Genomic DNA, 17,812 nt, shown 5'->3' on the forward strand with positions numbered 1-17,812 from the left:
GTTGTAATTCAGTAGAATAGGAAGGGAGAAACTAATGCAGAGGAACAGAAGGAATGCATGAGATCGAGAATGCCTAGAAATATTTGAGACATTGATTAAGTCATCAGAAATGGAAACAAGTTTAGAAACAACTTAGAAAAGAATACACTGTCGGTCTGATAAATATTGTTAAGATTAGGATTCTTTTTTGTTAAATTATGGAAAATGTTATATAGACAGAATAGTAGAACAGACCACATGAACCCATCTCTTATTATCTTCAACAATTACCAGTTCAAAAGTTGTTATTGTTATCTCTGCCTCCACACATTTCATCTTTTCCTCCACCACTGGATGACTTGGAAACACATCCTAACCCTGCTACCATTTCAACTGTAAATATTTCAGCATGTCTCTGTAAAAACTGAAGACTCTACAACAACAAGACACAGACCTAATATCCAGGTTGAGTAGGAATTTGCTATCTTACTAATCTGCTGAAAAAACAAAGTCTAGAGCATTTTTATTAAAGTGGTAGAGCATGAAGAACCATCTATCGGGTGTTAGGAGATTTGCCTGAGTTGAAGTCCTGGCTCTCAACTTCCCACCTGTGTGACTCCAGCAAAGCTCTTCACTTCTTAACTCCAAATCTCAATTTCCTCATTAGTGAAAGAAGGATACATAGTAGTAGTTTTATCCATTTCAGACTTGTCATCAGGATTGAAGTAACAGATGTGAAAACAAATCTAAAATTATGAAGTAGTAACTTCCAGTCCAATCCTCTTCTTTGTAAATAACCTTGAGGACAGACACATCAACTGAAGGATAGATCATCTTTGCCTAGCCTTGTTTACAATGTTCTTGCTAGGTTTCTCTTCCTAAAAACACATTACTTAGGTACTTAACAGAACAATCAATCAAAAAACGAAACCAAAAAACTTTGGGGTTATAGACACCCATACTCATAAGTAATTCTGAATGCCAAGAGAATATTTCGGTTTGCTTCTCTCACCTTTTCACCTTTCATTTCATGTACCCTGTCCTTTGTCTCAGTTCTAATAGCTCTAAGAGCTGATTACTTTTCGGGTATCCCACGTATCAGGATCCTGCCTAGTGCAACTCAATTCCAAAAGTTAATTTAGTGGCCTTTTGGTGACCAGAGCTTCAGATAACTCACAGGGAAACAATGTTTATTTCCTCTCCCACTAACAGTCACAACAACAATAAAAAAGACAGTAGCGGGGCAAGTTTTGATGGCTAACCTCTCCATCCTTTAAGGGGAGAACTCTATAAAGAGAATGTTTTCCTAAAGGGGCCATCTGGGCGGTGTCCTCTTTTTTCCCAGTGCCCTGATTTCTATTCTTAGATCTGGAGATAGGCGGCTTTCATTTTTCCTGCTGCCAGTTCCCAGACCTTCCCTGGGGCCGCAGGATCCCCGGCTGGCGAGTCGCGGAGGGTGGCCGGCCGGGCTGCGCACTGCGCGCCTCCGCTGCAGGCTCCGGGCCTTGGGACTCGGCGGAGTCCGCTGAGTCAGTTTCTTCCTGCGCGACTCCCCGCCGCGCTGCAGCTGCGGTGGAATCTGGTCCCAGGAGGCGGCGTCCGCCCGGGGTCCAGTCTAGGCGTGCGTGGGGGCCACGGGCACGGTCATCCCGGCCAGGCCCGGCTCCAGCAGCCCCACGGCCGCCGCTGGAGTTCTGCGCGGCCCGTCGCCCCGGCGGAGCCTCTGGCAGGCCCCTTGAGCTGGTTTTTTGGGGCCTGGCTGGGGGAGGAGGAAGCCGAGCAGGAGGGCTCTGGAGAGGGAGGGCAACGCGGGGCGGGGAGCCACCGCCTTCCTCATAAACAGGCGGGCGTGGGCGCCGACGGGGCCCCCGGGGAGCGCTGGCTGCGGGCGGTGAGCTGAGCTAGATCCCGGGGAGCTGTGGCCGGCGCCCCTGCCGGTTCCCTGAGCAGCGGACGTTCGTGCTGGGAGGGCGGCGGGTTGGAAGCAGGGGCCACCATGGCTAGTGGCAGCTGTCAGGGGTGCGAGGAGGACGAGGAAACTCTGAAGAAGTTGATAGTCAGGCTGAACAATGTCCAGGAAGGTAAACAGATAGAAACGCTGGTTCAAATCCTGGAGGATCTGCTGGTGTTCACGTACTCCGAGCACGGTAATCACTTGCGAAGAAACTGTGCTTTTGTTTTTGCAAACTTTCGCCCCCTCCTCACATTTGCAAACTTTGTCCTCCTCCGCTGACGCTGCTCAAACCTGGACTCTTAAAGAGCCGTAAACTCCCATATCCTTTCCTTAGGGAGGAAAGGAGCTGAGAATTCCAGGACGGTCTTCACCTTTTTGACTTTTCTCCCCTTTTCAGACTTAAAAGGAAAGGGGGTGCTGTGGATTGTGACTTTGCCTCTTTTCCCCACCCACTTGTTTTCCAGCCTCCAAGTTATTTCAAGGCAAAAATATCCATGTGCCTCTGTTGATCGTCTTGGACTCGTATATGAGAGTCGCGAGTGTGCAGCAGGTAAAGGCATTGTTTTCACTTCAACTCATTTGCCCTTCTGTTTGGAAGGAGACGTTTTACTGGCAGTGTTATATAGCCGGGAGTTCTTGGTTATTCTCGAAATTTGGCTTGAGGAACCTCCGACTGTGATTTTCAGATGGGGACATTGTTAAATATTTTGACAATGTAAAAAGGGATGAAGGGCCCCAGTATGTGTTCCCTGAGTGTCTTTAAGAAGTAACTTTATAAAACCAACAGTATGGGTGGTGGTAGAAGGGGGATAAAAATGAGTTCGGGTTTAGTCCCGTTATTGGCAAGATGAATTAATTACTGTTTAGACCTGACTATTCCAGGAATCTTCCCAATGTAGAGCATGTCCTAGATGAGAGGATTATGAGTAGTTTGGAAAAGGGGAATAACTAATAGTGATAAAATGCCACTTTGTCACTGGCAAACTTGTAGAGTTCAGCGTTTCTTAAAATTCAAAGAGATTTCTAGCCTTTAGTTGTAGTATACCTTGTAGTATCTAAAGAAAGTCAAGTCTTTTGAGACCCTCATAATGTACAACTGTTGTCATATAAAATGCATGTAAAACTGAAACTTTTACAATCTGTACCACAGGAAACCCAGAAATTTGCTAAATACCTTGGATGTATTTTTTTAAGAGGGGCTTTAAAGTGGTAATTAAGAATGATTTACAGTCAAAACAAAATTATAGGCCAAGGTGATAACTTCCTTTGGAGTACTTAGAGATTTGGGGAACTGAAATCAGTTTTGTCATCTGCATGTTAACTCATGCAAAGAAAGAGAACTGGACTTTGAACTCCATGGAGGTGCAGTCAGAAAGCCAATGTTTCTTAATACTTGAGAGGCTTGACAGAGGTAAGGCATCTCAATCTTTAAATTGGTGTGGGTCTATCTTTATCTTTATGCTTATCTCTGTATCTAGCTCTATCTAGTCTGGGTGAACCATCTAGCTTCTTTCATATGAGGACAGTTATATCTGGAAGAAATATTTTAATTTGTTTTCAACTGTGAAATATTTTCCATCTGACTGTTATAGATTTTCACGCCACTATCAAACCAAACCAAGAAAAGATGGAGGCATAATAAAGATGCTGTTCTTTTAAGACTCAAAGTCGGAATTTTGCCTGTGGAATATGAGTCACTGTTTGGGCAATGGCCTATTGTGCTTCCTGCTCTGCACCCACGTCATCCCTTCTTGCCTCTGCTTTGGTGTTCAGAAGTGCCTGGTTCTGGCCACTTTCATTCCCTAGACTCTGCACTTCATAGAGTCACTTCTGCTTGATACCGCTCAGGACAGTCAGGCCCTAGGTAGGCTTTGGTCTGCAAGGTCTAGATAAGGGAGTGCTAGACTTGAGAACCCAAGGGACTCTGGAACATACCACCTAATTCTTAATTTTAGAAATTGCTCAAGCCTGAGCATACTTGTCTGGAGTAGTTATGAGTGTGTCACTCAGTATTTCTGCCCAGAGGATACTGGAGGCAAAGTATGCTGGAAAATAAGGAAGAGTCTTTTTATAAGTAATTAATTACTTTTTTGGATGTATCATAGTTGTATATATTTTTGGGGTACATGCGATATTTGATACATGTATACAATGTGTAATGTTCAAATCAGGGTAAATCCATCACCTTGAACATTTTTCTTTGTGTTGGCAACATTGCAATTCCTTTCTTCTAGCTATTTTGAAATGTGCAATAAATTCATCATTTCCCTACTGTACTATTAAATACAAACTTAATTGCTTCTATCTAATTATATTTTTGTACCCATTAACCACCTTCTCTTTATCCCTCCCCATCCTTTCATTCCCAGTCTCTGGTAACCACCATTCTACTCTCTCCCTCCATGAGATCCACCTTTTGGCTCCTACGTATAAGTGAGAATATGCAATATTTTATTTCTGTGCCTGGCTTATTAAATTTAACATAATGACCTCTATTCCCACCCATGCTGTTGCAAATGACAGGATTTCATTTTTTATGACTGAATAATATTCCATTGTGTATGTATGCCACATTTTCTTTTATTTTTAGTTAAGTAATTAATTTAGAGACAGGGTCTCACTCTGTTGCCCAGGCTGGAGAACAGTGGTGTGATCAAATCTCACTGCAGGCCTGAAATCTTGGGCTCAAGTAGTCTTCTTTCCTCAGCTTCCCGGGTAGCTAGGAGTATAAGCATGTGCCACCATGCTCAGCTAATTTTTTTTTCTTTTTTTACTTTTTGTAGAGATGGAGTCTTGCTATGTTGCCCAGGTTAGTTTCAAACTCCTGACCTCAAGCAATCCTCCTGCCTTGGCCTCCATATTTTCTTTATTAATCTGTTGATAGACATATAAGGTGATTCTGTATCTTAACTATTGTGAACAGTACTGCAATAAACATGGGAGTTGAGACATGTGTTTGATATACTGATGTTCTTTCTTTTGGATATATACCCAGCAATGAGATTGCTGGATCATATGAAAGTTCTATTTTTAGTTTTTTAAGGGACCTCCATATTGTTTTTCATAATGGCTGTACTACTTTATGTTCCCATCAACAGTGTACCACCATTCCCCTTTTTCTACATCCTCACCGGCATTTGTTATTTTTTCTCTGTTTGATAATATAGCCATTCTGTCTGTGGTGAGATAATATCTCATTGTGGTTTTGATTTGCCTTTCCCTAAAGATTAGTGATACTTAGGATTTTTTTTTCATGTATCTGTTAGCCATTTGTCTGTCTTCTTTTGAGAAATGTCTATTTCTTTTGTCCATTTAAAAATAAGATTTTTTTTTCCACTAATTGAGATTTTTGAGTTCCTTATGTATTCTGGTTGTTAATCTTTTGTTGAGTGGTTATTTTGCAAATATTTTCTCCTGTTCTTTATGTTGTCTTTTCACTTCGTTGATTATTTTCTTTGTTGTACAGAAGCTTTTAGCTTCATACAGTCTCATTTGTCTATTTTTTTTGTTGTTGCCTGTGCTTTTGAGGTCCTACCCCAAAAGTCATTGCACAGACCAATGTCCTGTAGCATTTCCCCAATGTTTTCTTCTAGTAGTTGCACAGTTTCAGGTCTGAGATGTAAGTCTTTAATCCATTTTGAGTTGATTTGTGTATATGGTGAAAGCTGTGCATCTAGTTTCCTTCTCTGGCATAGCCAATATCCAGTTTTCCCAGCACTATTTATTAAGGAGACTGTCCTTTCTCCATTGTAGGTCTTTGGCACCTTTGGAAGTAGGTTGCCTATAAATGCATGGATTTTTATCTAGGTTCTCTATTCTGTTCTATTGATCCGTGTGAGGAATAGTCTTTTGATTTGGTAATTTAATGCAATAGAATTATTAATTCCAGTACCATATGTGTATAAGTCTATAAAGGGCATTGCATATTACATGATTTGATTCTTACTGAAATCTCACTGCCCTCTCAGAAATCTTACCGGATGGTTTACTCTCATAGCTCAGTGAGAGTAAGCTACTAACTGAGGATCAAAGAGCTTGTAACAAACCTAAGACCCAAGTCTTCTCACACCTTCAAAATCTCTTTCCATCATACAATCTACTAGCTGCTGAATTCACAAGCTTTTTGTGCAAGCTCATAATAAGCAAAATGGTTTGGTTTTTGCTTTGGCCATGCTAGGTACAATGCCATCAATTTAAATTATCATTGGTCTTACCAAGGGGATGTAGAAAGGGGTCTCCTACTGACATTTTAATACTCACTTGAAAGTAGTGTTTTTCCTTCAGATTTCTTTATATAATTAGTATAATTACTGTAAGTATCCTTTAATGTTTTATATGTTGAGTTAGCTGGAAGTGCCAAATTAAAAACTCTTAATGATGAATTTAAGGTATTAAGGTAAATTACTCCTTCATTTAATTTAATTGTAATTCTTAATTACTATTTAAAATAAAGATTAAGGTTTGTTCCTAGATGCCATTTAACATGATATTCCGGGCTGTCAGTTTTATTTTCGAAGTTTATTTCATATTTTATTAATGCTTCTTCGTAAATGACAGTCTTTAGAAAATTGGTAGTTAAGCTGCTTTATATTTTTCTTTTCCTGCCCATCGTTTCACTGTGCTCCTAAATTTTACATCTCTTTATTCTCACGGTTTCAACCTTTGAAGAAGGGGAGCAAAATAAATGAAAGTGGCTAAAAATTTTTCTTTAACCCCTAGACTCTTTCCTGTTGTGCCTTAATTACATGCTTGAGTTTTTAGAATAATTATAATAAAGTAAAACTACCAATTTAATTGTATTGTAACCGTGCAGGATGGGAAATTTCTGTCTCTGAAAGATAAGCTTTTAATTGAATAGATTAATGGATCAATTGTTACCTCTGCTTTGGTGCCAGAGATTCTGTTTCATCACAGAAGTTCCATGTAGTACTGGAGAGCTCAGTTGCCTGAATCTTTTTGCAAAGCACTTACTTATACTGTTGCTTCACCAACCAAAACAAAACAGGTTTTTTCCTTGAGTCAGCTTTGTAGGTATAGGGATGAGTTTGGCATCCTATGTGATTTTTTTCACCACCAGAAGCTGTTCAGAATGTTATTTTCTTAAATACTTTAGAAAAAAGTCTTGATGTATTTTATGAAAGCACAAAAATAGTTGGTTTCTATGACAGCTGGATTGTCAATGTCTGTTCAGCTTACGTGGAGGAGGATGTCCTACTTAAGTAGTATAGGTAGAAATAGCTGTCAGAAATTGCTGCCTTTGAAAGCAATTTGAAATTATGTAAAAGGAAGTAATGACGAAATAAAGCAATTTCTGTTTAATCTGGAAAAGATCCAAAAGTAATATTGTAAAGAGATCTTGAGTAATCATTTTTATCTTCCTAAAATAACCCTTGTTTACTTCTGTAAACAGGTAAGAAACTTGTGCCATTATTCCTTATTGGATGCATATAGATTTCTCACCTTGTCATTCAACTCCTTGCAATGTTCAACTTTACTTATGCATCCAGCCTTATCCCAAAATAGCCTCTTTCCTGTAGCGGCTTCCTTATTATGTAGCAGCCTACTCTCACCACTCAACAGTTCTTATACAATCTGGCTCAAGCTCTCCCTCTTCATATTATATTCTCTGAGTAATTTCAACTCACACTGAATCTTACTGTCAGTATTTCTATTGTATTGGTATTTATTACACATCACACTTAGGTACTTTTCCATAAGTCTCTAGAGGGTGGGGGGTGTGTGTGTGTGTATGTGTGTGTGTGTGTGTGTATATATATAAATGCACTTTCTCTTTTTTTTTTTTTGACCATGTCAAGTATAGTTCTATAGTATAATAGAATTGGAGATCCTTTACATTTAGAGAGGAGTCTACAATAGGAGGAGTAGGTTAATTTTAATCTGTGGTTTGAAATCAGGACTTTCAATTTTTTTTTCAGAGGTAAAGAGCAACTTAGGCAAGTTGGCATCTTGTAAACAGACTGAGTGAAGATATACTTAAAATGCATCCATAATTTCATATTTTATTTCGAAATGTGAAAGAGCCTACTAGGGGTGTCTGTATCTCTAGACCTTATCAATTCATTCTAGAGAAATCTAGAGGGAGCCATTGAGGAGTTCTACCTCCTGTCTATGTTATAGAGCCCTTTCTCTTTTTCTCCTATCAGATGTAGAGTCAATTGCTAAAAATGCCACGTTTCTTGCCTCTATTATTCTAGCTTCATTAATTGGGGAGCAGTCATTCTGATAACTTACATTTTGCTACTAAAATTTTCAACTTGCCCTAATCTTTCATTTTAAGCCACTTCATTTTTTCCTATAATTAAAAATTTAAATATGTGGAGGAAATTCTGTCAGGTAGCTATTACTTAAAACCTACTAAGGGCCAGGTGCGGAGGCTCACGCCTGTAATCCCAGCACTTTGAGAGGCCACGTCAGGAGGCTTGAGCCAAGGAGCTTGAGACCAGCCTTCACAAAATATAGAGAGAGACCTGTCTTCACAAAAATGTTTTAAAAATTAGCTGGGTGTGGTGGAACATACCTGTAGTCCCAGCTACTTGGGAGGCTGAAGTGGGTGGATCACCTGATGCCGTGAGTTCTAGGCTGCAGTGATCGGTGATTGCGCCGTTGCACTCCAGCCTGGGTGACAGAGTGAGACCCTATCTCAAAAACAACTCAAAACCAAAAAAAAAAAAAAAAAAAAACAAGAAAAGAAACGTACTAAGGATCCAGTATAGCCGTTCTTGCACTTAATAATCTTGGTACGACCTCTAAAACTATTTTTTGTATTTTTTGTAGTTTATTTTATTTTGCCTTATTTAGACAATAGGCATGTCTATGTTCTTCAAAATTTAGAAATTATATATATTTGTGTGTGTGTGTGTGTGTGTGTGTGTGTGTGTGTATATTTGTTTTTTGGAAATGGAGTCTTGCTCTGTCCTCCAGGGTAGAGTGCAGTGGCGCAATCTCGGCTCACTGCAACCTCTGCCTCCTGGGTTCAAGCGATTCTCCTGCCTCAGCCTCCCGAGTAGCTGAGGTTACAGACACTCACCACCATGCCTGGCTAATTTTTGTGTTTTTAGTAGAGACGGGATTTCATCCTCTGCCATGCTGGTCTCTAACTACTGACCTCGTGACCCACCCGCTTCCGCCTCTCCAAGTGCTGGGATTACGGGCGTGAGCCACTGTGCCCAGCCGAAATGTTATATTTTTTTGTATGTCTTTCTGGTCTGATTTTTGGAGAAAGGTGTATCCTAAGGATATGGCTTGCTTTTGTTTCTTGGTAAGCATTTTAGGGTATCATTTTGTTTTATAACAATTATTTACAAGTGAGATAAGCATATATTCCACTAAGACTGAAGAGATTCATGTTTGACTCAGTATGTTCTATTAACATCCTTTAAAACACGTGAATATATGTCTTTCTTGTTTTCAGGTGGGTTGGTCACTTCTGTGCAAATTAATAGAAATCTGTCCGGGTACAATGCAAAGCTTAATGGGACCCCAGGATGTTGGAAATGATTGGGAAGTCCTTGGTGTTCACCAGTAAGTATGATAGATATGTAAAAACAAACTGCCTTGAGTATTTATCTATACACATAAAAACCTTCCCTTGATACACTGAATTTGCAATCCAAGGCTACTCTTGTGAAATTCTTTGAAATACAGACATTTTTCCTTGAGTCAATGATTTACATTTATAGAGAGCTTTAAACTCAGAAGTTTGATTTAGAAAGCAAACATTTAAGGTAACATGTCAGGAGTTATTTTAATAATATAATCATATAATTATAAAACTGGTTAACTTGTAGATTTTTGATGAGTACTTTTGAATTCAAACCATGAAGAGATTTTGCCCTTTAATAATAGAACTGATACAAACCACTAGTTCTTAAAAAAATGGGAACTGAGAAAAGTTAGTTCTGTAAGTAGTAATTTGGAAGTTGATGTTCTGTCTTTAAATGGTACATTTATATATATTCATATATATACACAGTAAGTTTAAACTACGGCTTTCAAAAAGAGTAAGAAAGAGGAAATTACCTTTCAGCACATCTGCAGCCAAATCTTGATGACAATTTTACCAGCTATGTTTTTGCAGTTTGCAGCATAATGACTTCTTAAATGAGACTACTTCCTTAGCCACAATTAATTAAGAAAACCTTTTCTGAAGAAGAATGTGTTTCCAGGAAAATACATTATTTCTTGACAGTTAAAAAATATCTTCTCAGCTACTCGGGAGGCTGAGGCAGGAGAATCACTTGAACCTGGGAGGCGGAGGTTGCAGTGAGCCGACATTGCAGCACTGCTCTCCAGCCTGGGTGACAGAGTGAGACTCTGTCTCAAAAACAAACAAACAAACAAACAAACAAACCTTCTGTCATTATCTTTAAATCTTTTTTATACGTAATGTGACTTTTCTTTACCACAGAAAAGGAAATTGTGAATATATTTGGCTTATTGTATATTTGGCTTGTATACAGTTTATGAAAATTTAATTTATGAAACATTTTTAGGTGTTTATATTGGTGATGAGTATCAAGTAGTGCTACAAATTTAGACAAATTAGAGCTATATGTTTGGCCATAAGTGAACATATCTGTGCTTATACATTTTCCCCTCTTTGACAAATGTGTTGCTCTTCTTGTTTTCAGTACATAAAGGGTGTGTTTGGAAAGAGCATATTTACAATTAATTGGAGTTCTCATCTTCAATCTAATCTTTGTAATTCTGTGTTTCAGTTCTAAAGTATACAGTTTTTGATGAGGAATTACTCAGAATATACCAGTAATTAGCAATTGATGTCCAAAGATGAGCCAGTCTGTAACCTCAGGGAGTGTTTGGGAAACTCATCTAGTCACATTCCTGTTCAAACCAGCTGTTCAAATTAAATTACATAAATGTTTATATAGGAAATTTGTTCACTCACTCACTCCATTCACTCACTTTGTTCATCCAGTCATTCATCTTCCATTCATCAAATGTTTTTTAAGCCCCTCCTCTAGGCCAGAAACAATGCAGTTGTGAAGAAGATAGACACACTGCTCTCTCCAGTGGAGTGTATTAGGTCACTCCCAGCAAAAATTGATTGCAAAACAGATTTCTGTTTTTTCAAGGCCTTTTCTCTCCAAAGACTTACCAGTTCTGAAGAAAAATTTCTTCTGTGGTGATAAAGTCAGGAAGAGTGGGAATGGTACAGGGAGAGGTAGGGGCAGGGTGATTAGGAGGAAGACTGGCAGAGAATTGAAGACTGGCTTCATTCAGTTCCTCCAACTGCCAAATGGAGATTATGCAACGTTTCTTGAATACGTACAAAGCTCTAGATGTGGTCAGCTCAGTCTTTTCCCAACAATTCGCCAAACAATGCTGTGCAGGAATAGACTAGAGATTATATTTTGGGATTAATAATATAGGGATTAAAATCTCATGAATTTGAACTAAACATTATTGATATGTTAAGTTCACTTTTTTTTTTTTTTTTTTGAGACAGAGTCTTGCTCTGTTGCCAGGCTGGAGTGCAGTGGCCTGATCTCGGCTTACTGTAACCTCTGCCTCCCAGGTTCAAGTGATTCTCCTGCCTCAGTCTCCCGAGTAGCTGGGACTACAGGAGTGCACCACCATACCCAGCTAATTTTTGTATTTTTAGTAGAGACAGGGCTTCATCATGTTGGCCAGGATGGTCTCGATCTATTGACCTCATGATCCCCCCGCCTTGGCCTCCCAAAGTGCTGAGATTACAGGTGTGAGCCAGTGCTACCGGCCCACTTTTTAATATATTATTAATTTCTCTTTTAAAAACAGTAGCAATCAATAATTTAAATATTGAAATGAATTCTTAATTTATATACACAAACTAACATCTTTATTATATCTCTCTATATTTTAATATATCAACATGTCTAAGATAATTTATAAATTTATATCACATGTAAAAATGGGTTTGCTCTCGATGTATATAAGACTTCATGATATTTTGAACATGGAGTTGGGTGAAAATAGTGAATCTGAATTTTTGAATTTGAATATTTATTGGAAAATAAGTAGCGCTTTTACCTTTTTAAATGAGACACATAATAGTTCCCTGTTGATTTTTTGTTTGTTTTTTTAACTTTATTAAAGTAGAGTTGACAATTAGAAATTGTTTATATTTAAGGTATATAGTTGATGATTTGATATATGTGTACATTGTGAAATATTACCACAGTCAAGCTAATTAGCATTCCCTGTTAGTTTTTATAAGCCTGGTTCAGGTTTGTAGAAAGAAACAAACACACATGGCCAGGCATGGTGGCTCATACCTATAATCCCAGACTTTGGGAGGCCGAGACAGGAGGATCACTTGAGCCCAGAGGTTTAGACCAGCCTAGGCAACATAGCGAACTCTATCTGTCCAAAAAAGAATGAAAAAATTAGCCTAGTGTGGTGGTATGTACCTGTATCCCTAGCAACTCAGGAGGCTGAGGCAGGAGTATTGCTTACTTGAGCCCGGGAGTTTGAGGTTTCAGTGAGCTGTGATTGATTGCACCATTGCATTCCAGCCTGGGTGACACAGCAAGACCTTGTCTCTAAAAGCAGACAACAGACAACAAAAACACATGAGCTTCACTATAGGGAATTAAATACAATGAGAGTAATAAAAAATAGATGAGCAAAAAAATCTAAATAAGCAAATTTCTGAGTATGATATTTCATTCTTATCTTGATTTCTGTTTTTAACTCCAGATTGATTCTTAAAATGCTAACAGTTCATAATGCCAGTGTAAACTTGTCAATGATTGGACTGAAGACCTTAGATCTCCTCCTAACTTCAGGTAATACATGTATATGTTTTTCGTGTTGATTCAGTTTAAAAAAAATTGATGCCATTAACTTAATTTTTTTTTTTTTTTAAAGATCAGGATTAGGGTAGCTTGATTTAAATGTCCTAAAATTGCATCTTTTTTTAGACCTGGTGATGTGACAGCCACAATGTAATCTAAATATCAGTTATTTCCAAAATTCTTTCTGTTTCCATCTTTTCTCCTTATCTCTTTTCTCTATACTTTGCCTCTCAAAAAATCTCATTCAATACCTTGGTTCTAAACATTACCTTATATATTGTCCCCAAATCTCTGTTTGTAGCCTGATGTTTGCTCCCAAAATCTGGACCCACATCTCATATTCTCCCTAGGTTAGTGGTCATTCATGCCCTTGCCTTATTACTTCTTTCTCCATATATATCTTTAATATATTTTCTATAATGTATGTTCTGGAGTATGCCATAAAAGTTACATTTTGAAAATACATAACATTACTTCTTGAGTATTTGCTAGATGCCAGGCTTCACAAGTAAAATGCTTCACATTCTTTTAAACACCTAAACCTGAAAACACCCCTCGTGATAGAGATTTTATCTCAGTTTTCTAAGTGAGAAACACTGAAATGCAGAGAAGTTGCTTCGGCCACTAAGTGGTAGAAACAGGGTCTGATTCTCCATGTCAGGTTCCTTCCCTGAGAAAACTTTGGCCTGGAAAATAACGGACCTGAAAACAAAAAATCTTGAAATGATGCAACAGTTGTGGGCATTGCTGTGCTGGACACTGGCTATTATATAAGGTTCTTAGAAGAAAGGCTGCTCACAGGGAGCTAATCTTGTAGGGCTGGGAGCAGTTTCCTTCCATGTAGGGGAGGGCTTTTTAGGTTGAGAGAAGTATGGGTGCAGAGGCCTGGGAGAATAGCATAAGAGAGGCTGGACATGTGATTGGGAAGGTTTGAAATGTCCTCATCAGTCCCCATCAGTCCTGCTAAGAGATGAAGACCTTGCTGGAGAAAGAGGAAGATGAGAGTATGAGGGAAAAACAAGAAAGTACTCAGCATTTCACCACCGCTTTTTATGACCATATTGTATGGAATACACTAACAGTCTTAACCATGATTTAATTTAACCTCATCCTTGGGAGGTATTTTTTTTTTTTTTTTGAGGGGTATTCATTCTTCATTTGGCAATGGACAGGAAGATGAGAGTTTATTAATCTGAAAAATCTCTCAACACTGGAATATATTAAAGTTAGCCTCATACAGTACTACCATTCCTATTCCAGTATTATTATTTTTATTGACAGAATGATGCTGTTTGTGTTATGTTTTGGATTATGATAGGAGATGTTTGATGTAGTAAAAGGCAAGAGTATGACAAGCAGTTAGTCCAAGTACAAAGAGGAAACAAAGAAAATGTTTAGTGAGGAACAGAGTTTAGCATATTTGGAGTGAAGACAATGTGCAGAGGGATAAGGGGCTGATGAGATACATGTACTATAGTCAGTTGTGTGAAGGGTCGTGTTTTTTCATACTAAGGAGTATGAGAAGATCTTAGAAGATTCCAGCAAGGGATTTGCAAGACCACAATTGTGTTTTAGAAATATAATGCAGGCAATAAACTAGTTGGGTAGAAATTGGGGCCTGTAGAGCAATTAAGCATCTGTTTTTGCATTCTAGATGAGAATGCAAAACACAATAGGAATGAAGGTGCCTCGTTCAAAAGGCATTTTGTTCAGAAGGAATCTTCAAGATGTGTAGGAGATATACTTAAAGGACTTGGTAACGAATTGATTTGTTGTTTGGATAGAGAATGAGAAGAGAAAGGATGGTGGAAAAAGATGACGACTCAGGAGTTTCTCTTGGGTAGCTATTGGATTATGGTATCATTGATGAAGACAGGGAACAGGAGTAGACCAGGTTTGGGGTACCTGTAGAATATTCAGATGTTGTCTAAGAGGCATAAGAATGTATTTCAGGTGTTTGGGGCAAGTTATCTAGGGTAGAAGTACTGATTGGGACTCATGAAATTGTGATAAAGTGAACTGGGAATTTATCTCATTTATAAAGATCTAGAGCTTGATAAGTCTAACATCTAGGGCAGTTAAGTGGTTTGTCAATAAACAAAAAAAATCGTGAGTCTACAAACCATTCACAGTCTTCATGTAAAAATTAACACATTAAATGTTAAAGCAGATCTTTACTCAGAGCATATTATTCTCTTCAAAATAGGTAAAATCACCTTACTGATATTGGATGAAGAAAGTGATATTTTCATGTTAATTTTTGATGCCATGCACTCATTTCCAGCCAATGATGAAATCCAGAAACTTGGATGCAAAGCTTTACATGTGCTGTTTGAGAGAGGTATTTTAAAATGTCAAATTCCTTAAAGTATATATAAGAAAAAAAGGCTTATACTGGGAAAAGTAGAACACAGTTATAAGAAGAAGAAGGTTTCTAAAATCCTACTATTAAGAAGGGGGAGTTGTCTGTCAAGGGTGAGGAATGGGGTTAATTCAGCAGTATTGCTTGTTTTGGTGGAGTGAATTTCATTCATGGGTTATAAATCATGCCACTGGAGTAGAGTTTCTTCAGTTGCGTAACAAGGTGTAAGGTTTACTTTGAAAACTGGATGTGTGGGTGTTATGAAAGAAAAAATACAACTGAAGCCAAGCATAGGTTACATCGGGATTATGATGTTGAGTCATCATCAGAAGTCCTAGAAATTGATAAAGGCTCTGCATAAAGAGCCAGGAGGTTTACAAAGTGTCCCTCAGGAAAAAGATTAATATGCATTTCATAGCCTGGCCCTGAGATTGGTAACTGAGATTGTCATGTAATTTTAGAGTTGGTTGGAGTCCTTGTTTAGTCTTTCCATTGACCTGAGGAGGAAATGGGTCACAGCAGTGAAGTGAGCATCCTGCCTGAGGGCACAGAGCTTGTGACAGTACAGTTCAATTAGCAATTATTTTGAGAGCCCCTTTTGTATCATTATGGGAGCCAACCGTGCTAGGGGTTTAGATAAGAATGATTTTTGCGGGCCTTGTGTCAGTTATCGGTTTACCAGTCTAATTTCTCGCAGTTCCCAGAATGGGATAGATCACCTAATAACTGAGACAGTTTCATGATGTTCTTCACTTGTTAGAAAAACTTAACTGATTTCGCATTATATTATAGGGACACTGGCATAAAATTAAAAAAAAAATAATGTTGATCACTTAGAGTGCCGTATTTTCTAACATATTTCTGGCACCATTCTCAAGCTAGATAAACTAGAATTTTATACATGTTTTTGAGGTTGTTGCCCAATAACAATGACTCCAAATGGAACTTACTGGCTTGATCAAATGACTTTAATTGTGAAAATTAATGATCTATATTTTTGCTGTCTGATGGAAAATCACTAAGACAGAGTATTTCAAAGTCTGATTACTTGCCATTTGCTCAAGTTGACAACTCTTGAACTGAAACATTTAGCTGAGCTACCCTTCAGCAGCGTACCATTAATGCCTCCCTTTCAAATATTGCAATATGTCCAATTCCAGTTGGCCATCTTTATTAGTCACTGTCAGTTTTCTCTAGAATTTCCCAAATGAAATTGTAAATAGTTTTGTTTTTCTGAGAATGACTTGCTGACTAGCACTTTTACATTTCAAAACATTGAGTACCGAACATAGACTGAAACAAAATTATTTTAATCTCCGTAGCTTGCTTTCCCATTATAACATTCTTAGGAAGGGCTGTTTTCACAGAAATATATTTTTTATTTAAGGAGATTACATTTTTTTACACAACTATCATGAATGTTGTAATTTTTGAATAATTAAACTTCTGTATCATCTTTAGGCTTATTCAGTATTTTGTCTTTCATTTTTTAGTCTCAGAGGAGCAACTAACTGAATTTGTTGAGAACAAAGATTATATGATATTGTTAAGTGCGTTAACAAATTTTAAAGATGAAGAGGAAATTGTGCTTCATGTACTGCATTGTTTACATTCCCTAGCAATTCCTTGTAAGTAGCATTTATATGTGATTTCTTTTTCGTATCTGAAAAATCATAATATATCTCTTTCTGAGTATATTTTAACAATATTTTTATTATTTAGAAACTTGTGGATGCTAAACCCATTCATTCATTTATCCATTTAATTAATTTACATATTTAATTGACACTATACGGAAGTTGGCTGTGGGCTTGGTGCTGGAGAAACAATAGTGGAAAATACAAATGTGTTCCTTACCTTTTCAGAGCTTGTAGTACAATGGGGGACACAGATAAGTACAGAGGTGATTACAATGGCAGAAGTGATGGCAGAAGTACCCAGAGTTAGGAGAACCAGTAGGAAGTGAGGCAATGTCTCTTAGCCAAGATTGAGTAAGTAGAGCTTCCTGTGCACAGAGGTGTGAGCTGAAGTGAGAGTGCAGGCAAAGTGGCCCAGGCAGTGGGAATGGTTAGTGTAAAGATGCTGTAGCAAGAGAGAGCAGACTGCCTTCAAGAAGACAAAAGTATCTCAGTAAAGGTGTGGGGTTATGAGTGTGCATGCGTGCATGCATGTGTGCCACTGTGCATGCGCATCCCCAAATATCCTGTCCGTTTGTGTTTCATTGACAAAGGCAAGGGAGACCTTGATAAGAGGCAGTGGATGAGGCCAGAGACACGGAGTGGAGAGCATGAAGGGCCTAAAAAGCTGCATGAAGGAGTTTGAATTTTATTGTGATTCTTGATTAGCATTTTAATGATGCTTTGAAATTTAGCCACCTTTTTCACCAAAAAATATTAATCAGAAGAAATTAATTTGATGTGTATGTTACCAATGATTACTAATAAGCTAAAATAATGGCTCATATTCTGTTTTGTTTTGTAAATGCCCATTAACACTTTGTATTTCATGTATTACTTGTGTGGGTTTCTACAGGATATACATATGCATTTATCTAGTGATATTTTCATCCTCACACATGTGAAGTTTTGAGGATTCAACGAGTTAAAAATGTAGAGTAGTACCTGGCATGTAATAAGTGTTCTAAAATCACTGACAGGATTATTACACAATATGTATTTTATATGTATGTTGTATACTATA

At 38.0% G+C, this 17,812-nt stretch overlaps 1 protein-coding gene across 4 annotated transcripts in view; it reads left to right on the top strand.

The window, feature by feature from the left end:
* The first annotated feature begins 1,456 nt into the window (after positions 1–1,456).
* The window catches only part of LRRK2 (leucine rich repeat kinase 2), a 152,039-nt gene continuing 135,683 nt past the window's right edge, over positions 1,457–17,812 (top strand). For all 4 annotated transcript variants that reach the window (XR_012094482.1, XM_073020622.1, XM_008002887.3 and 1 more), the window contains exons 1-6: positions 1,457–2,126; positions 2,398–2,483; positions 9,366–9,475; positions 12,653–12,741; positions 14,957–15,091; positions 16,606–16,740. Coding sequence is in view for 3 of the 4 variants with exons in the window: in XM_073020622.1 (XP_072876723.1) it covers positions 1,976–2,126; positions 2,398–2,483; positions 9,366–9,475; positions 12,653–12,741; positions 14,957–15,091; positions 16,606–16,740 (706 nt within the window). In the remaining variant the exon portion in view is untranslated. The remainder of the gene's footprint in view (positions 2,127–2,397; positions 2,484–9,365; positions 9,476–12,652; positions 12,742–14,956; positions 15,092–16,605; positions 16,741–17,812) is intronic.

Source organism: Chlorocebus sabaeus, chromosome 11 (genome assembly GCF_047675955.1).
Source record: "Chlorocebus sabaeus isolate Y175 chromosome 11, mChlSab1.0.hap1, whole genome shotgun sequence".
Classification (NCBI taxonomy): Eukaryota; Metazoa; Chordata; class Mammalia; order Primates; family Cercopithecidae; genus Chlorocebus; species Chlorocebus sabaeus.